General features: G+C 43.8%; 1 protein-coding gene across 5 annotated transcripts in view; it reads right to left on the reverse strand.

Moving 5' to 3' along the window:
• The window catches only part of PHACTR1 (phosphatase and actin regulator 1), a 514,659-nt gene that overhangs the window by 13,918 nt on the left and 478,920 nt on the right, over positions 1–21,821 (reverse strand). For all 5 annotated transcript variants that reach the window (XM_054591889.1, XM_054591892.1, XM_054591891.1 and 2 more), the window contains one exon: positions 1,899–1,954. In XM_054591889.1, coding sequence (XP_054447864.1) covers positions 1,899–1,954 — 56 coding nt within the window. The remainder of the gene's footprint in view (positions 1–1,898; positions 1,955–21,821) is intronic.

Raw genomic sequence — 21,821 nt, forward strand, 5'->3', positions numbered from 1 at the left:
CTGGAAGTTTTTTGCTTCTTTGAGTTTAGGAGTCAGGTTGGACACCACAAGTACAGACTGGCCCTAGTTCAGAGATTCCTTCAGAAGACAACAGGTCTGTGTTAGGCCTGTGGGTGGGGGTGAAGAGGTAGATGGAGAAGGAAGCATGTTTACCTAATTTGTGATTTTAGGAATAAATTGGCACTTTCTGTTTTTCTTTCTCTCTGACAAAGGAGAGTTTATCATAGATCAGGTATCAGGATGGGGCAGAAAAGGAGGCCTCACACAGGCCAAGCGCTCCTTGACCATGGAACTCATCTAAGAAAGTGCTAACTCTATTTTACAGCATCTTAAGCTTAGAAACTATAATGAGCACCCTTGGTTAAAAAATATATACATCGATTCCTAGAGTCCTAGGAAACATGTGAGGTGCACGCAAGACGGAGGAAGGCCAGTCCTAAAAAGAGCACCCACTGAGAGAGCGGAGATAGTGGCCCGCCCGGTGCAGGGAGGCAGGGTGTTGGTGAGAGCACACATCACGCAGGGGCAGGGGGGCTCTGGAGGGCCTCCCCCCGCACACCCCTCCCCCCCGCAGCCTCCCCAGGGGACATTCAGCAGCCTGCCCTGAGTGACCTCCCATGCTGATCGGGTCACAAGACCGCAGTGAGGAAGGGCAGAGAAGTAAAACCAAGAACACTTGAGTTTGGTCTAAGTGGAAATACACACCCATGCAAACTGAGGTTTCGCGTGATTGGGGCATGTGGTCGCGTGCGCGTGTGCTTGTGTGTCTGGGGCACACAGGCACAGCATGGCATTTCTGTGAAATTCTGCATAGCATCTACTTCCTTTTTCTGGAGAGAAATTAGAAAGGGATGTGCACATGGGAAGACAGGAGCGTGAATTAAACTATAAAACTATTATGTGTTGACCATCTTGTGTAAGTGGCGGTGAGAGCGGTGAGAGCAGTGGTCTTGACAGAGCTCTGAGCAGGATGTGAGCAGAGGTTTTCCTTTTTAATTATTCAATATCTCCCCTTAAACTGAGACATACTGGTATCCATGAGATGCTTGATTTCTTTTAGCATTTGATATATATATATATATATATATATATATATATATATATACACACAGAGGTGGGCAAAAGTAGGTTTATAGTTGTGAGTACATGAAACACAGTTCATTCTTGTATTATTAGCAGTTAATTACTGTATTTATTTGTATTAAAACTGTAAACCTACTTTTGCCCACCCCTGTGTATTTTAAGCACCGCCTAGATTCTCTGTACATGTTCAAATATCTTGGTCCTAAACCAAACAAGGGCCTCATTTATTTTTTCTGTCCTCAGTGACAGTTTTTCTGGAGTGAGAGCATTAGGCAGGCACACCAGCAGCCAGCTGGGGGGTCCTGAGAGAGGAACGCAAAGCGTTTTTTCTTGGAAATGCTTTCCTGGACTTTAGCTTGAGTGTTCAGAGGCAGAGGGATCTGATCAACTGCAGCCAGCTGCAATGGAAAGTGACGTGTTCTAGCCCCAGGTTTCAAACGGCTATTTTGTCTTCAGTGTAGTTTTGGCAGTTTTCAAGCCAATTCTGGATTAAAGGTGATGCTAACTCTCCTCAAAATCATTGAATACTTAAGTTCTCTCACAGTGAATTTTCGGCTTTCTCTGACTCTACAGCCCTCTACAGTAAAGGTGGTGGGACAGTCTGCAGCTGGGAAAGAGCCCTGTGGGTTAGAATCAGCCCTGTCTACGGGGGGCTCGTCCGGGAGGCTCTGACACACACGGATGAAGCCTCAGCTGTCAGAGGCGTTCTCAGTCATTTCCACACAGGCACAAGGGACAGACCTTGTAGCCTACATTAAATCATAAATGAAACCACCACAAACACATCAGGAATTGCCATGGGCTTAGTCACTTACGTTTCAAAATGTTCCTTTGCTCCAATTCCTCTGCAGTCGGCCTCTGGCTCAGACGCCTGCGGAAAAAATCCAGGAAAAGTTTCTGGACCATATCATATCCTCCTTGGGTCATTAATCCCTCTGGCCCTGGTAGATGCATGAGATGGAGCCAGTGGCTGGACTTCTCGTTCCATCCTGGGCTCTGAAAGACTGACTGTGGCCACCGACGCCTCCTCAGTTCCTCAATTTCAACCCCAGGAAAGGCAAGGCACCTCACGTCATGTCCCACGAAGCTGACCCTCCTCTTTCCTCCCCGCAGGCCCCTCCCCAGCCCTCTCCTCCACTGCCTCCAGGCAAGTAGACTTCTCTTCACAGAAGTTCCTTTCTTTCCTTGTGGCCTCCTCACTTGGGGACCTTGGCCTCTGCCTTTCTCTCTCAACCCTGAGGCTAGGGCTCGCTTCCTGCCCTGTCTGTGCAGACCCAGTTAGAATAGAATGAGGCCCATGGCCCCAGGGAGGAGCGAGAAAGCTTGTCTGTCTGCAAAGAACAATAACTACTCTTCTTGTCCCCACCCATCGCCACCCAGCCTTATTAGATGTGGAATGAGAAATGTACAGGAACAGAAGTGACACTTCTATTGCCAGGCATGGGCACGTAACTTAGTTGTAACAAGTGAAACACAGCAAGGACATGAACTCACTATGATGCAACAGCAGGGGTGTGGGGACAGACCCTGGGCGGGCCCCACATAGTGACAGAAGTCACGAGTGAATGGGAAGGGCACCAAAGGGAAGAACTCCGTGCTTGCATGCCAGTGTGCGGCTCCAGGGAAAGTCAAAGCAAACACCGTGGGCCCCAGCATTCACACAGGTATCCATAGGTTTGAAGCTCTTGGAAATTATTTAACAACCCTGCAATCATTCAGTATTCTGCATCACCCGTTGGGATGCGATATGTTAGACAACTGTGGGAGGCGTTTGAGGTTTCTTGAAGTCTTCCAGGGGGACCTACAGGGTAGAAAGGAGCACTCTCCTCGTAGTAAAGATTCTAGTCCCTCTCCAAGTGTTGGCAAGTTCTACTGTCTAGAGTTGGCAAGATCTTTACCTCATGGAATCTGAAGAAAGACCTAGACGTAAGTGTAAACATTTTAAATTCAATCTTGTCACTTGCAGTTCTTTTCATTGCACTGGGCCTGCAAACAATAGACTCTGTGATACCCCAGTATTGCCACACACTGCTGCGGACGGCTAGGAATGGGTTTCAGTGCCAGAGAAAGAATTTTTGGTCAGCAGTCTGGAAACTGCTAGAAATTGTATTTCAGAGTATTTTAAGTTTATGGCTGCACATTTGGAAATTCACAATATTGGAGGTTCTAAATTTGGACACAGCAGTCTTGAAGTCCTTTCTGAACTAGCATTCTCATGCTGTAGGAGGAAACTTGAGATCACACAACTGAGCGAACTGGTGTCATAGGTCTGGAATGCAGCCACTGACTCCACTCAGAGTGAGCTTCTCAGGGGCTTTACCTCACCTTTCAATTTATTTTCCCCAAGAACACTTGTTTCTTTTATAGGGATGCACAGCTACCTTGGTGAGCCCGTTTTGTAAAACCCAGGTGTTAAATAAAGCTAGGGTTTTGGGGACAGTATGTTTTGAACAAGCCCTCCAGATTCAAGGCAGAGCATGCATCTTGGAAGTTGGGCCAGTGTTTTGGAGTCTCATGCTCAGAAAGGGCTGCAGAATTCGCTCACTGGCTTGTGCAGAGCAGCCCATCTGTTCCATTATCAGATGCATTTGCCTGGTTCTGTCTGGCTTTTTGTTTTTCCTGTGGGTTATGTTTGGAGGGGACAAAACAATGAGTGACTCAATTATAACCAGAGAAAATTCTATTAATTAGGCAGGCTTTAAGTCAAACACACATGATTTCTAATGAGGACCACCTTTAGTTATGTTTCATTTCTCTTGAAAGGGTCTGAGAGCCTCAAGGCTAATCATAGCTATAAAATGTAGCTAAGCCCATCGGAAGGCCATGTGCTATAACTACTTGTTTTGCCTTCGAAAATGAGATTCAGTAGGAAAATGACATTGTGGCATTGCAATGACAAAGTGTTAAACAGCACAGAAGTTAGGGGGGTCTGAGTTCTAGTTCTGGTTCTGCTCTGAGCCTATTTTCCTTGGACAAAGTGTTGGATGCTGCTGGGCCTATGCTCTTTATTTCTGCGAACAGTAAATAGTAATTTAATAAGCTAATGCTGATTCAATGCCTAAAATGTTCAGGCATGCTTTTAAGAACTGCATGCATGCATGCTAATTCATTTAATCTTCATAGTAGCCCTTTGAGGTAGTATGCACCATCATTTCCATTGTACAAATGGGAAAACTGAGGCATAGAAATTTGCATATCTTACCCCAGGTCACACAGCTAGCACATGACAGAGCCAGGACTTAAATCCAGGCATTCTGTTTCTGTAGTCTAAATATTCTTTTCCCCTTTTTAAAAAGATTTTATCTATTTATTTTTAGAGAGAGGGGAAGGGAGAGAGAGAAACATCAATGTGTGGTTGCCTCTCACATTCACCCTACTGGGGACCTGGCCCACAACCCAGGCATGCGTCTTGACTAGGAATTGAATTGGCGACTGTTTGGTTTGCAGGCCAGCACTCAATTTACTGAGCCACATGAACCGGGGTTGAATATTCTTAACTAGTGTATTAGCTTCCTATTGCTGCTGTAACAAATTAGCACAGATTTAGTGGCTTAAAACAACACAAATTTATTATATTACAGTCCTGGTGGTCGGAAGTCCAATGCATTTCGTTGGGCTGAAATCTCAAGCTAACAGAAGTGTGTTCCTTCTGGAAGAAGGGGAGAATCTGTTCCCTTGCTTTTTTCAGTTTTAAGAGCCTTGCTGCATCCCCTGTGCCTTTTCCAAACCAGCAGAGTAGCACTTTCAGCCTCTCTCTGACTTTGACCCTCCTGCGTACTCTTAGAAGGACCCCTCCAATTACACTGGTCTCACGCAGGTAATACAGGATAATCTCAAGATCCTTAACTTAATCCCAGCTGAAAAGTCTCTTTTGCCATCAAAGGTTACACATTCATTGGTTTGGGGATTATAACATGGACATCTTTTGGGGGACTGATATTCTAACTACCACAACCATAATACCTTACTAGTCAGAAGCTACAAACTGATATCTGCTGGGCTGGATTCTACTCTTCAAGTCCTCCTTAGTTAGCATGCTCAGATGTTAGAATTCCCCCCCGAATGCCTTTAGAGAGGGTGGGTGCGCTCCTGATAGCCCAGTCCCCAGTATTCACACAGATAAAATGTGTGAGTACACTGACATCTGTCCTGCTTTCTTCCCTTCCAATCATTCCTGGCCCCTGTGGGCCTTTGAGTTTGAGAGCCCTGGATGAGATCACCAAGTCGTAAGAATTCCAACTTTTGTTTTCCTCCTTCTATCCACCAATTTATCTCGCATCTACAAAGGGCCCCATTGAGGACTGAGCACCAACAGTTCTTAAGGAGCTCTCACCTTAGAGGCATACAACAGTGATTAAAATTTGCATGTTAAAATGGGATCCACAATTTTCAGGAGCTGGACTATAATAAAATGTCCTCAAAATGATGTGAGTTGGAGATGATTTAGACTTTCACGGCAGTTCAGAAGGCACTACAGATTCTTGCAGCATCCCAGCTCAGCCCTCCAGAGAGTCGACCAGGTCAGTATACATGTGGAAGTAGAGCTGAGTGCACAGCAAAACTGAAGGAGACAACGTTGGAGTTCTGTCTCCACTCTGCCTCCTGGACCCTCCCCTTCTTGTGTCCCTGAAATTATGCCATCAGTCTTGCTCTATCTCATTTCCACCCAGACCCATTCTCAAAAAGAAAAAAGAAGAAGAAGAAGAAAAAAGAAATGCTATGTACTCAGCCATAATCAAATATAAATTTATTGTTTCATTTCACAAATTGTTTGAGTGCCAGTTCTGGGCCAGGTTCTGCGTTAGACACTGGGACACAGTGATGAGCAAAAACAGATCAAGTCCCTTCCCTTCTGGAACTTAAAGACTAGAAGGGGCTGGGGAGACAGTCAATAATCACATAGTCACACAACTAACTATAAGATGTAACTGTAGTAAGGGCTTCCATGGTGAGTCACCTGGGGCAGTGATACTGGGGTCTGATCAAATTAGGTCATCAGAAAAAGCTTCCCAGAGGAAATGACACTGCCCAGATCTGAAGGACAGAGGAGGCCAGGGTGCAGGAATGGAGGGAGCGAGGGGAAGATGGATGGTAGGGAACAGGGCAGGGGCCAGGTCATGTGGCCCATGTATGCTTGACCTTTTTCCGAGGAAGAATGTGAAGCCAATGAAGAGTTTAAGTTTTAGGGTGGGTGAGGAGAGGAGAGAATGAACATTTCAGATTTATAAGAGGTCACATTGATTATTGTGTGAACGGACTGAGGGGGACAAGAGGCAGTTAGATAGAGGCCTCAGAGGACTATTTGCACACTTGGTAGAGGATGATGGACACAGGCTAGATTATGGTGGTAGGTTTGCAAGTGCTCAGGAAGCCAAGTTGACAGACTATGGGGGCGACATAGCATATATGGATAGAGTGGGAAGAAGCAGGTACGCAGGATACCTCTTAGATTTCATAACTTACACAACAGGATAAATAATAATGCCATTCATTGAGATGGGGGACACTGGAAGGGAGCCTGGGCATTTTGGGGGAGAACAGAGGAAGGGTAGAAGAAAACTAAGTTTGAGTATGAATCCGCTGAATCAGAATGCTTGTGTGATGTCATCAAAGTAGAGATGTCAAGCAGGCAGCAGGATCTATTGAGCCCAATGGGCAGAAGCCTAGGCCAGTGATAAAAATTTGTGAGAAGTCTGCACTAGAGATAATATTGGAAGCTCTCAAAGTATGAGAAGAGGAGGGGGCTTAAGATGGAGCCTTACAGAATTCCAATACTTAATGCTAAGACTATGGAAGACAAACCTGCCTGGGAGTTAGAGGAGAGGCAGTGCATGGAGGCAGGATAAAAACTGTTGTTACCCCATGAAGGCTGTCCCATCTTTGTGGAAGCAAAGTAAGAAGCTCGGCATGGTCAACAGAGTGCTGAGTGCTGTGTGCTGCTCGAAGAACCCATGAGGCCTGAGAAAATGCCCACTGGGGTTTAGCACCAGGTAGGTTATTAGCAATCTCAGCGAGAGCTCTTTCGGCGGCTGGTGGAGACAGAAACCAGGCTGCAGTGGGTTGAGAAGAGGTGCGGAGAAGAACATAACAGTTACGGAGACTCTTGCATGAAGCCTGACTTTGAAGGGGACGAGAGAGCTGGAGTTGAAGGAAGCTGTAGATAGGTTTATATTTTTTAATGGGAGAAGACCAAACACATTTAATAGGAAAAAAATGCAGATTAAGTGGTGATGGTGATGGTGAGAAACTAAATATATAAGGAGGGAGAAGACTCAACTGATAGTGCAGGAGTCCTGAGAAGGCAGGAGGGGCTGGGATCCAAGGAGCAGAGAAAGTCTTACTTTCATCTGGAGGACAGACACCTCTTTGCTGCGATGGGGGTAGGAGGATAGAGGGTGCTGTATGTAGGTCTGTATGTTTGGGTATTGGAATTAATAAGGGCGTTCCCAATTGATGGCTCTTACCCTTTTCGGCTCTTACCCTTTCAAGATGAACTACAATAAAGATGACTTATTTTAGTTGAAAATATTACTTTTCCTTGAGGGATGTGTCTTTGAACAGAGCCAAATTCGCAAACCAGAGGGATAAAGCTCTAGCTCAGAATTCTAACCATCAGAATTTTAGGGGAACACCCAGGCAGCCTGCGATCTTCACCAAGCAAAGTGGCTATGTGCTTGGTTCCTATAAAGTCTACCTTGCGCAGAAGTGTTGCTTAATAGAAAGCTGAATAACAGCACAATTACTGTATTAACAAAGTGATAACAAGGAACCCAAAACTCCAAGAATAAAAGTAGAGATGCCTCTTGATGTATTCTATCTTTACACCCACCTTGCTAATAGATTTAAGTAATTGTATCTGATTTTGGCTAACATTAAATAAAAAGTCTTTATTCCTGACTATATATTTAGGCATGACCATTTCTATGCTAGGCGTCTACAGAAACCTTTTTAGGAATAACACATTCACATAAAATGAATCCAAATATTTATGTGAAATGAATCCAAAAGTAAACATTTAATATACTTTCAAGTGATCTATTTAAATGGCTTTTCTATTATACATGTGACCCTGGTTTATAAGATGTCCCTGTGCAGCCCAAATGACTTTTCTTTGCTATGGACCACAGCTAAATGATATCCATTTACTGTGAACTGAAGAAAGTCACCAAGTTTCCATTTAAATGCCACATGCCATCAATCACTACATATGAGCCTTTTATTTTCTTTCAACATTTGAGAGTGGATCTTTTTATCAGTCTGAACAACTGTTATCTACATCAGTAACCATAAACAAGCAAACGAACTAACTCTTTTCTTTTTTTTGTAAAACGATCAAACCTCAACACAAATAGCACTTCAGTTTCAGCCTTGGAAAAAGGAGAATGCAGGGAACATGTGGCAAGATGCTTTAAACATATGCAAAGCAGGGGAGTGTTGTCTTTGTGCATTACAGCTTCTCCCCAGAGGAAGTGGCCAAACCCTTCGAAGTTTTGCTGGTCTGCCTCTTGGAGGCCAGCAAGGATTCATTTTGCTGCACAGGGCTGACGAACCTTCTGCGGCCTTCAGAACACGTCACAGCTTTTATTAGCATTTGCAACTGCTCATTGCTGTGAGAGCTCTGAATTTAAAGTTTGCATCTCTGAAGCTGTATCTGCATTTCATGAAAAATAAAAGCAGAATTAACTTAGGTTTTCTGCATCTCAGCCCCGGAGGGAGGCAACTGCTCTTCAGACGGACGGACAGAAAGAGAAAATGCAAAAGTACTTGTGGGAGAATGAGAGAAAAGAAGGTCTTGTCTCCAAAGGCAGGAGGAACTGGTTTTCCAGCAGATGCCCTAAGCGGGAAGTGGACATGGCTTGGGGAGAGGTGCTAAATTTCCTCCTTTCCACTTCCTTCAGAATCTATCCTGGGAACCTGTCAGGTCCATGAAAACTGGGGCATTTCTGTCTGGCCTTTGTCTTCGCTACATCACCAGTTCCTGTGAGACCATGGAGAACATAAGAGCCGCTCATTTAGTAATTATTTAATCCAGATCCTACTGGTTCTAATGCCACACATGCTCTTTGGATGGTATCAGCAACAAGCATGAGTTCAGGTAGAACCCAGAGGCTGGTGGCTCTGAATTCTGTGCCCTTGGGGATATCATTGAGTTCCAGACCATCTTTCCAGTTGTCACCTTATACTCTCACAGGCTTAAAGGATCTCAAATGAATAAATTCGTCTTCTTTTCCTTCTGTCCAGGTAGTTTTGGATCCTACCCCCAGGGAGCTGCCCATGCCAGGAAACTGGCAATCACCTTCTCTGTACTTCCTCCTTGACAGCTGACCAATCACCAAGTCCAGACCATTTCTCACTCTATCCCTTCACTGCCTTCTTGGGAAAGCAGGCCACCCACATCTCTCCTGGCTGTTGCCAGCCTCTCCCACTCCAGTCCTTTTTCAGCCCAGATGCAATGGTCTTTCTAAGGGGTGTCTGATCACATGATCCCTGCTTGAAAACTGTGGGTCCCTTCCCAGCGTGTCAGGAGGGAGCCAAAACACCCAAAATCCTGTAAGAGTTGTCATGATCTAGACACTTGCCAAGAATCTTCCCCCATCCCGTCCTTTAGACGGATGGCTCCATCCTTGGTTCCTTCCAGATCTACATGCTCTTCCTTATATCTAAACATTCTTTCCATTCCCCTTTGTCTGGCTAACCAACGACGATCTCCATCGCAGCTTACACTTTAAATATCACTTCCTTTGTTCACTAACCTGTTGGTTCAGGTGCCTCTGCAGTGTGTGGTGGCAGTACCGCATCCCCCTTATCCTGGTGCTTATTACACTTCTTGTGTTTGTCCGTCTTGTTCCCTGGACCCCAGGGCCAAAGCTCTGACGGGTGGGGCCATGGCTGCCCCATTCAGCACCAGGGCCACCTCATGGGCATATGACCTGGAATATGCCCCTGGCCCCTTGTACAGGCAATCGTACAGGGGTCCCTGCTCAGGGGGGCCCCATGATTGGGGTTGAATGCTCTGCTGTCACTGAACCAGAAACCCCTCCTTTGCTCGCCATGGCGTCTGCAGTGCCTGGCGCCAACGTGGTCACTGAGATATTTAACGTTTGTGAAATAATGAAATGAATGCTGCCTCACAACTGTCACTCGCCTTTATCCTCCCCCTCTCTTCCAGCTTTCCCCCAGGTCAAACACACATGTGCTCATTTGAAACAAGACAAGGCAAAACACCACCATCCTCCTAACCCTATCTCCTCCTCCAGCGAACCCCCTTCTCCTAGCTGCTCTTGGCGGCCAGATCTTGCAAAAGTCCCATCACCATTTGCTTCTGTCCACATCACTCTATGGCACTGGTTCTCAACCAGGGACGATATTGCCACCTCCCACACCCAGGTATGTGTGGCAATATTAGGAGACATTTCTGGTTGCCACGATTGTGGAGGACACTACTGGCATCTGGTTAGAGGCCAGTGATGCTGCTAAGTATCCTGTGGTGCGCAGAACAGCCCCTATGACAAAGAATATCTGATTCAAAGCATCAACCGTGCTGAGGTGCAGAAACCTCGCTGTACTCAGTCAGTTCTTTTCAAGGTCATTAATGATTTAGCTGCCAAATCCAGTGGCCTCTGCAAAGACCCCATTTTACTTGACCTTTCTCTATTCTATGTCGCCTTTGATTAATAGCTACTTCTTGAACATTTTACTTCCCAAGACTTTCAGAGGCCTCAACACCTTCTTTTCCCTCTTCTTTATTTCCTACTCCTCAGCAGGTTTCATGTAGGGTAAAACCCCAGAGGTGCCCTCTCCTTCTGGGTGACTCCAGGGACAGACTATGCAGGCTGGTGACCAGTGTGAGTCCACCGCTTCCCTGGGTGGGAGCTCGGATGAGTTGACATTCCTCTCTAAGCTGTAACCTTTTCTTCTCTGGGCAGTGGAGCAAGGGGAATCTTTTGATGGCCAGTCTCTCTCAGACTTTCTAGAATTTTGGCGCCAAGAATGGCCAAAGGGAGGGACGGGGGAAGGGAAGGCCACAGCTAGATTGTTTCATTCCTCCAATAGCCTTCAGTGGCTTGCTTTGCACTAAGATTAGTCAAGTTTAAACTCCCTCCTTACCAAGCCCTCCAGTGCCACGTAACGTGGCCACCCCACTTTGTTTACCTTCACTCCCATATACACCTGGAGGTAACCTAGTCACACACCCATGTTTTAGGGAAGCTGCAGTGCCTCCCTAGCCGTTCCCTCCTCCCTCCCCTGTGTTCCCCTGCCTTGACCACTGGCCTCATTGTTATACCAATAATACCCTTTGATATGAAGATTTCCATCAGAATGTGAAGGCCTCACAGGCACAAAAGATGGCTTATTTATCTCTGAGCTTCTAACTTTAGTATAGCACTGGGTACACGGGAAGGACTTGATGGATTTTTGTAATTAAATAACATAATAATCCTTGAATTCAGGAGTCATGCCCCTGGGTATGACCAAGACTCTGGGCTTGGAGGAAGCCGATCCTGCCACCAGAGAGGTCCCCCTGGGTGGACTGAAAACCTTTTTGCATTTGTACCTCAGTTACTACACCCTTCTACCTTTTCTTTCTGTCATCTAGTCAGCACAACTCTTAAAATTGTTCACCCAGACACCCAAGTCTTTCCAGGTACTTCAGTCAATAATTTTCATATTCCTCCCTCATCATTAATCTCCTCAAGCTATTAACATATAGCCTGGCTAGTGCACAGGAGAAAACACAGAGGGGAAATGAATTGGGACCCAGAGCCCTAGCTCCTGGCCCCATCCACTATTAACCAGAAGGTCACTTGGGTACATTACGTGGTTTTTCCTCTGCACCCCAGAGTCACTGTAGGACAAATGGCCACGACAACAATCTAGCCTGCTTGCTGCCTAGGAGTGTTGAGCGGACCAAATGAGAACGAGATGTGAAAGTCCCCTTTAAAAATAACTATAAAGCATGAAATATTATTTTTGGTAACTTGAAAAAAGTCTCTTACCTCAAATAGATAAACAGGTTATACTTAAGAGAGAAATGTTTTTGGATTTATTTACTGGAGGTTGGGGGCCCCATGTGAGGACCCGTGGTATTATAAGATAATTATAATAAGGTATGATAAGATACAAAATAAGGTAATATGAGATAATAACCAGGGAAAACACTGAAGCAATGTTGGCCATGTTGAGTTGAAATCAGTTAGGGAATAACAATGGGACTGTATGTTGGTGGGCATCAAAATGTTTAAAAAAACCCGACAGTACAAAAACTGAGCACCTACTTAGTGAATACTTTCAGTGTTATTAGGATTATTCAACATAAATCCAATATTAGCGACCAGGAAGACCACACTTGGAAAGAGTATCTGAGTTGTTATAACAGAAATTAAGATAGTTAATGACATTAACCAAAGAATGTGTTCATTTCAATAAGGCCATCTTTACATGAAGAATTGATCAAAATAAATGCTAAAACAATGTGATGTGAAAAGATAAGGAACGTGGGAATTAAGAAAATGTCCACTTTTCTACTAATTTAAAGTGATCAAGGTGATTTGATCACTTTTAGTTTGATCTGTGTTAGTCCGTCCATCTACCCATCGGCCTGTGCATGCATCCATGCATCTATCTGTCCATCTGTCTCTCTGTTCATGCATCCATCAGCCCATCTGTGAGTCTATCCATTGTCCATCTATTACCTACTAGACATAGGTCTGGGCCTTTCAGAGCTAAGTATGAGAATTAACAATATTAGCAAGAATGACTGTGTATGGATGATATGGTAAAGTTCTGTCATCAAATATATAGTGTTTTATCTTTTGCCATTAACCTCTTCCCAAAACATGAAAACTAAAATTTAGCCTCTGATTTCTCTTTTTGTGTTTCTTTTTTTTATAAATCTTCCAACAGATAGCTCTACCGAGTCTCTATTTTAAAAGTTAACATTCTCCCTAGGAGCACAATATATTTTTTTAATAGCCCCCCATTAGTCTTCAACAAGTTTAATACAATCTGGCAAGAGGTCAAGGCAAAACACCGACTGAGGTCGAGCCAGTGCGTTAGTACTGGCCTAACTACCACACCTCACTAGTCTAGTGGGAACAAAAAACATCCTCCAGTTGTCACATTATTCTTGGTCCTCCTCCCATAGCATTTTGTCTATTTTCCTGATCTTTGACATTTCTGTGGTTCCTAAGTGATTGTTTTCAATCCTGCGGCACATTAGAATAACGCGTGTTACCTTTAAAACTACCACTAGCTGGGCCACACTCTTGACCAATTAAGTCAGACTATTCTAGGGCAGAGCTCGGCCACTGACACATATTTTTTTTATAGCTTCCTGGGTAACTTGACCATGCATTCAGGATTGTGAAGCACCCCTTTAAATCAGCGCTTCCGTGTGGTCCCTGGGCCGACACCATCACGTCATCTGGGAAGGCATTCACCATGCAAAATCTTGGACCCCCGGCCTACGGAATCAGCAGCTCTGGAAGTGGAGCAGTCCACGTTTTAACACAGGGGATGACAACACAGCAACTTCCTGGAGATTCGCATGCACATTAAAGTGTGAGAACAAAGGCTCTAGAGGGTATTATACAAAGGGGGGGGAGGCTGCCTCCATAGCTGGGTGAGGCCGTGGTAGGGCAAGCAGGTAGGTTACTGAGCGTATAAAGATTTGGAGATATTTTATATATCCTGAAAGGGGTTCAGTCATTGGTAATCTTACTGAACTTAGGGAGATCATTGAGCAATTAGGAGAGAAGTGAAATGGGCAAGATGTTGGCCTTCCACACAAGGGGAAGAATTGAGCTTTCTTTTTCTATATTTTGAAAACAAAAAGATTGGGAAGGAGTTAGGATATATCATTTAGACAAATGGGTATAACATTTATTTAGTATTTATTCCATTTCAATTCAATATGATTGAAGATATATCTATTGAACATTTTCCAGGTGAGGTGCCAGGCAGGTGGAAATTAAAAAGATGACTGTGATATATGTAAAAAAACTTTGTGGAGTTAGAGATGTGTTAGCCCACTGGCCTTGGGGAGCTCAGACGTAGGTCTTTCTTCGTTCAAAACTTATCTCCTTTCTTGACCACTGTATCTGAGAATCTCTCACATATCTTTAACTTCATGTCAGAAGAGATAAGCAGTCTATTGCTTTCTTGTTTCAAGACATTACTAACAGTAATCTTCACAACTCACATTAAAAAATAGAGATTCATATCATCTGTCCACTCTTGCCACGTGACGGAAGCTGCCTGGAGGTCTGTGCTGAGGAGGATTCTGAAGCATGCCTACACCTTCATAATTAGTCCTGTTGTAAATAAACCCTCTCCATTATCACAATGAGCAGCCCTCTGTTTCCTGTTGAAACCCTGACAGATGGGAAGACCACAGTGTGGAAAATCTTCCTTTTTGATAAAGCTATTCAGATGTGAGACACTGAGGAAAACCAGAGGAGGAGATACTTGCTTTAATAGTCACTTAAACATATCTACTCCAGTGATCAACAGAATGACGGCTGTCATTCTAACTATATTATCTTTCTCTTTGGAGGTAGAGGATCAAACTGGGTACAACGTGCCAACCAAGAAGAGTAAGTCAAGGAAAATATTCAGATGACTTACAAGATTCCCTGTGTTACATAAACACATAATCTACAATCTTGGCAAATTATCCCAATTATTTCTGGGAGACACCACTCGATTTTTAACAAGTCACCAAAACAAGTCTTGCTGTGACCAGATGGCATTGGCCATTTTTTCCTTGCATGGGTTAGCCCCTTCAGTGAGGTCTGCTGCCTTCACTGCTGGAAGAGCCACAGGATGACACCTGATCATCTCACTGCTAAAGGATGCCTGCCCAGCGCGAGGGCACAAGTGTCTACGTCAATGGAGCTGACCTCCCACAAGAACACAGCCCTTTGGTGGACCCAGGACATGTTCAGCAAACGTGCCCACAACTGTTTGAATCTCAGCAAAAGATGTGACTTAGGCTCATGCTGGAACTTCTGGCATGTATGGGCACCCAGATACTCTTTCCTTAACTTGAGTCTTACCTAGGTATCCCTGTATTTACTGTCCTCACTGCTTTGACGATTGCTTCTGATGAACACAGACCTCTGGGGCAGGGACAAAGAGTGATTCAAAAAAGGGGGTCACTGCTGAGTGGCTGCCAAGGCTAGTATCATGGTTAGGTTGATGTGCACAGCTCAGACAGCACAAACATGTAATAGAGCATATATTTAATTTATTCATCCACTCATTCATTTACATAATGCAATGGTTCCAGATTCCCCAATGCCTCTGCTTTGTTAGGCCTCTGTAAAAACACCTATAGCCCTTGATTGCTTTCCAAAGAGAGGCAAGCGATGAAAAGTAGGAAACGGGTCCCAGGACAGCTCCTCTCCTGCCCATTCTGACTGTGATGCACGCACTCCCTCAGGGGCCACAGAATACGCACAGGTCATGCTTTTTTTGCATTTACCTGGGCCATCAGCACTTCCTAGGGGGAGGTCAGAGGGTGGAAGCTGAGGCAGAGGCAGGGAGACAGTGGGCAGGAGTCCCCAGCCTCCCTATCCCTTTCAACAGATCTATGGCTATTTTCCCCCAGCTGCTTCCCAGGGCCTCTTCCGAGCTCTTATATCTGGAAAAAAATAACAACTCATATTCAAGTAAGAGCCCATGTTGTTTAGAAACCTGGAAACACAAAAACCCCAAAGAGTCTCAGGTGCACGAGTGGAGGGGTTTTGGTCAAATTCGTTTGCAAAGTTTTCTGTAGTTCTTCTTTATTAAGTCTCAGGTCCCTCTACCGTTTCCAGATCCATCACTCTACAATTTTAAATAGAGAGCTTCATTTTTAAACCAACAGTCCTAGAGCCCAACGGAGTGGTATAGCACAGTTTTTCTCATTAAAGTCAAAGTGCTTTCCCATGTCTGATAATCTTTCAGAAATACATTTTTCTACGTATGTGATGTAACAAAAAGAAAAGACTCCCCCTACTCATACTTTTTTTCCCCCAGCAGCACGATGGACTGTCTAACCAGTCTGGATTTGCATTTTTGCATTCTTTGAAAATCTTTTTGTTAATTCTAAAAAGATCAGGAAGCATGCAGTTCTAAAAATGGAATGGGTTTATTTGTCCAGGAAAAGATCTGCTTATGTGGGAAAGAGGAACAAGAATGGAAATGGAGCGTGACATGGGGGTTTTAAATAGATTTCACACACATTCTATAGGAAACAAATAATAAACGGCTTCTCATTTCTTGGCCTTATCCAATGCATTGGGAGATCCCTTGTTGAGAAGACACAGTCCTCTCTCAAGTATATTCCCAAAAAAGACTGTGAATTTATAGCACAAATCTACCTTAGGACTGTTAGCTTCCAGCCTGGTGAATATCAGTCCAAGTTCTCTTCCCTCCTATATAGTTTAAAAAAAAAATTTGTTCACATTCTGGTCACAAAAGATACATAGCATGCACACACACAGGCGCACACACACACACACAGACACACTCCTCCTCGCTGTCCTGCGGGTGCAATGTGACATGTGTGGCCAGAGGGAAATCAAAGACCACAGCCACATGGCCAGCGCTGAAATTCCCCATAAGAGATGTGCAGGGAAAACTTGGGCACAATCCATTAGCAGCCCCAGGCTGAGACTGTAATGTCCCTCACAGGAAGCTCCTGCAAAACCAACTCCTGAGGTGTAAATTCAACACTTGTTCAGAATTTACCCATCCTGAGGGAAATGGCTGAGTGCACAACAGTCCCCTCAGGATCAGGAGCGTCCTCTTCCTTCCAGGAGCACCTGCTGGTGGCCAGCATCAAACTGACATGTCTTTAATCAGAGGTCCCTGTGAGGCTGAGTGTGTCTGAAAGCAGAATCCAGCACAGGGCAGACAGGAACCCTCGGCTGCTCAGAGCCCTGTGAGGCATCCCCCTCAGCCAGGCCGGCTCTCGTGGAGAAGTGAGGAATGGCTGGAGGTGGTCGACCACAGCAAAGCACAGAGCTGCCTCTCAGTCCTCTCTCCTTTCTCTAGTCAGAAGACAGACATTTCTGACGCTGCGAGAGTATATAAAACACATGTCTTCTTCATGCATTGTGTACAGGTTTTGTCAGTCTCTTATCACCACAGTTTTATACACATCTGTGGTTTGGAAATTTGCTGCAATTGCCACTGTGGTGACAAGACCATTCCCCTTCACATCTGTGTGACACTTGGCTTCGGTGTCACCTGTATCACTGTCCTGAGGTTAGAGTTTTGAGGTTAAACCTGTCTTGTGCTTAAGAAGTCACGTGCCAGTATTTGAGTCTCAGGCATTACTGCCCCTCACACTAGCCCAGACCTTTTCCTGTGGGGCCTGAAATGTAGTTTGAGCATCTGAAACAAGAAGACATTTGTTACTCCTGTTGGCCTTTATTGTCAAGCGAGGCCCAACCAACATGGTGTGTGGCCTTCCTTTCCTGGGGAAAAACACACGTCTTCTGCTCAAACAATCTCTCCTGGGCCTGTGGAGCCCAGCCCTTTGCAGGGGCCGCAGCTGAACTGTGCTGCTCTCAGGGCTACCGCCTGTCCCTGAAATAGCTTTCTAATTCCTTAGGGGAAAAATCAAATTTAAAAGGCTGGACTGTAACCCTAGTATAATTTGTAAAGCAATATGGTGCTTCTGATTTGGACTAATAAGTAAAAGTAACTGAAATCATTGGATGATTACAGGAATTCGCCCAAAGAAAAACCTATTTATGTTAAGAAAAATTTAATTTATCTCCCTAATGGAGATATTTTAAGCTTATGCACTTGCTAAATGAATCCACTGTCAATACTGTGAAAGCAAGGCCACCGTCTCTAAATGTCCTCAGTCTAGATCCTTAAATATGTCATCTCTTCTTCAAAGGGTCACAAAAGTACATTAGGTTTGGGAGACCATAGGGTCTCAGTCACAACGACTCCCTTCTGCCACTATAATGTGAAAGTAGCCACAGACAACATATAAATGAGTAAGTATGTTGTGTTCCTATGAAGGTTTATTTACAAAGATAGGCAGCAGGCCAGACTTAGCCCTCAGGCTGTAGTCTGCTGGCTCATGAGGGTCACCGCAGAGTGTTGCCAGTGCCTGAAAACTCTGTTCTTGAAGCATCAGCCATTGGAGTAGAACCAGAAGAACTGTCGTAGCTTACTCAATTGTTTTGGTTCCTCAATGTGCAATGAAAGCGGCGATTCTTTAGTCATGTGCTGTGTAGTTCTTAACCCCGTAAACAATATGTAATGTGCAGGGTCCTATGACATATTAGATCAAAAATATGAGCACTGCCCAAAGGCCACACACAAAAAAAATAATGCTGGCGACTGACAACACAAATGCAAGTCTTTGATCATTGCATAATCTGACTTATGGACTGTGGGTGGCAATAAGGGAAGGCAGGGCTAACATCTTTATCCTCTCCCTCTTCATCATCATCATCATGAACAAAACATCTGGAAGATGTCATGTCTCTCATGCATCGGTTTTCTTAGTTGGCACACTGTTTTGGTAACTGCTGAGTTTTCTTTCCTTTTTATTTTTTAAAAATGTATCAACTCTTCCTATGCTGAGTTCTCATCCCTTACTCTGGCTTTGAACTTCTGTTCCTTGCTTAGGCTTTGGTCACAGGAGGAGTAGGTTTTTGGTGGCTCCACAGTCAGGTCAGAGCTGCAGGATTTGGCTGCAGCTTTGAGTTCCTTTGCTTAAGGCAGCTAGGAGCATATGCTTCTCTTACGAGGATTTATTGCCTCATTTACTAATTGGCCGTACAATGATTTATGTCCTCTAATGGGGTCGGAAGCCTGAGGGCTCTGTCATCAACTCAATACGAGATGACCGTGACATACATAAAGGAGATCAGAATCTCTCCCTTAAATCAAGCTGACTTGTTAAATAGGCGCTCTGAAAACTTTTATAGAAATGTTCGATGTTTAAGAAAATGTTCCATATATCTTTACATATCTCAGCATTTTATTATTAATAAATTAGCAAACCAATATCATGTAACACATGATGTAAATTTATGACAAATTTAAATTATTAGGTATTCTAAACCTGACACTATATATAGGCTACTTCATTTTTTATTTTTAAAGATTTAATTTATTTATTTTTAGAGAGGAAGAGAGGGAGAAAAAGAGGGAGAGAAACATTGATGTGTGGCTGCCTCTTGTGTGTCCCCTACTAGGGACCTGGCTCGCAACCCAGGCATGTGCCCTGACTGGGCATTGAACCAGTGACCCCTTGCTTCACAGGCCGGCACTCAGTCTACTGAGCGACACCAGCCAGGGCTATATAAGCTCTTTTAAAAAAAGGCTTTTTTAATTTTTGCCTGGACAAAGTTATATGAATTTACAGTTCCTTCGTGGGAAACACCCAAGCATATCCTGGCTGCATTATTTGTTGACCATGAGGTGAGAGTCAGATTTCACAGGCTATGGCCCCACATGGCTGGTCGGTTAAGGGCTGCGAAGAGAGAGGGTAACGTGACAGAGAAAGGACGTGGAGAGCCCAGGCTGTGCAGGGGAGGTACTCCAAGGATGTGCCCCCCGTTCAACTTCCATGGACACAAAGACAGAGCCAAGCCACTTACCCAGGATATGGTGAGGGCTTCCCTGTAAGGGACAGGCACCAGGCTTCTTGGGATGGAAGGTGCAGGTGGCAGATTCATTGGTTCAACCAAATTTGGGGAGGGCAGCTCCTGCATAGTATCATTCTAATATGCAGGAAGATATAGTTACCTGTTTTAGCATCTTTGAAGGGAGAACTTGAGAAGTTACAAGATGAAGATGAGCAAAACAAAGAAACATCATGGAAGTCAAAAGGAGGGTTCAATTTATGTTAGGTAAAACCGTTCAACACACCGATTACCTGTCAGTACCCACTATTTATCTGTCTGCCTGTTTTTTCCCCAAAGGAACTAACCAAGCTGCCCGCTTTGAAAAACTATTGTTTTAATGATTCAGTGGGCACAGAACATAAAATTTTCATGATCACACATCCTAAAATAGAAGTGTATTCACGTATATTTCAAAGGAATTGCCTTGAGAATCAGAGGGAAAAGCAATTTTCCAGGGTTTGTATCTTTGGATGATTTTTCCTGTTTATATCCTGTCTAAAAATGACTACTTAGTTACCATATATGCATTTTTTTTGAGGCCATTATAAAAATCTTTGCATTCTAACCACGAAGAGTGAAAAGGACATAATGGAGATAAATAAAATGAATTACTCTTATTAGCATTTTGTATGAAATTTGAAGTCGTTTGCCAGTAAACAAAGATGAAAACAACTGCATTGAAAATTTCTCAGTTGTGCTATTTAAATATTCAGGACAGTGCGCGAGTTCTACATAGGAGCCGTAGAAAGATCACAATTAAACCTGAAGCCAACTTTGGTGGGCGAGGAAGAAAGAGCACTGCATACCACGGAAATCACCACTGAAACATGAACAAAGAAATCTTAATTATAAATGATTAGAGCTTCATTTATCTAAATCTGAATAACAGAAGCACTAGAATAGGTCAACTTCAAACTAAAGCTCCAGCTAAAGAATCTTCCACAATACCTGCTCAGTTTTAAAAATTATTAATGAAACTTTCTCAGTTGTGGTGAACTATGAACTGTTAAGACGTGCATCACTCTTGCTTGGGCATTTAATTGAAATGATCTCTTAGCTAAGTGGGCTGGAGTGGGAACCAGTGCCCGTGAAAGAACCAACCGATGGGAGAAAAAAAGGCTTCCTTTTTTCACAGGCCTTTTGATTACTAAGAAAGTTTCTTAAAGATTTAATTTAAAACGTCTGCTCTAGGTCATTTGTTTTCCTTTCAGACTTGAATTAGAAAAGCAACTAAAATATATGACTTCTTGTGCTTCCTAACTAAGAGCTGGCCTGTTCTGCCGGAAGAAGGGAATACATCTCTCCCTTTCTTGAGGAATATTAATTTTTAGCACTGGCTTGGTGAAGGGGGCCTGTTTTCAAGTCCTAGTGCAGCCAGGGGCCTTGGCTAGCAGCTTAACCCCTTTTGGTCCCAGTGTCCTTATCTAAAAAATTAAGTATGTTAGAGGTGATGATGGTGAGTGTCCATTGATTCTAAAGTGCTTTAATTACATGACCTGCAGAGTGCCAGAAGATGCAATTATGAAGTGACTCACAAACGGTTTACTTGCGATGTAGGCACAAAGCCCAAAGACGGGGAGAGAAATCTCTGGATAAACTAATTTAAAAGCATTAGACCAGATTTTGAGGTAGCATTCTATGCAAAAAAATTGCCTTTCAACCAAAGATTGAAAAATACTTGGACCTTTCACAGGATGGTTTAACTCAGTTTATTCATTGCTTCCTGCTAAGTTCACAAGTGGTTTTGAGAAATTCTTTCATGGATAAAAGTATGATGGAAATGACATATGTGTGACTTTATGAGAGGATCAAAAGATTGTAGGAAAGAAAATAAATTTTATTGCAATATATTGCAAGAAAAGTGGTCTGACAATTTAAGTTGCACTTGTTCATATTAATGTATAGGCTTAAAAGAAAATAAACTCTGGACCAAATGTTTAGAATATTCAGTTCACATTATCCATGTATTTGGGAATATTTTAAGGGAACAAAGTAGAAAGAGAAATAGTCTATAATAAATTCAAACCAATGAAAGGCTGTGCTCCAAAAGGACCTACACTTTCTCAAAAGAACTTGTCATCAGCATCCCAGACT

The sequence above is a fragment of the Pteronotus mesoamericanus genome, unplaced genomic scaffold, assembly GCF_021234165.1.
Source record: "Pteronotus mesoamericanus isolate MK-2021 breed Mesoamerican mustached bat unplaced genomic scaffold, CSHL_Meso_final scaffold_31, whole genome shotgun sequence".
In the NCBI taxonomy this organism is placed as follows: Eukaryota; Metazoa; Chordata; class Mammalia; order Chiroptera; family Mormoopidae; genus Pteronotus; species Pteronotus mesoamericanus.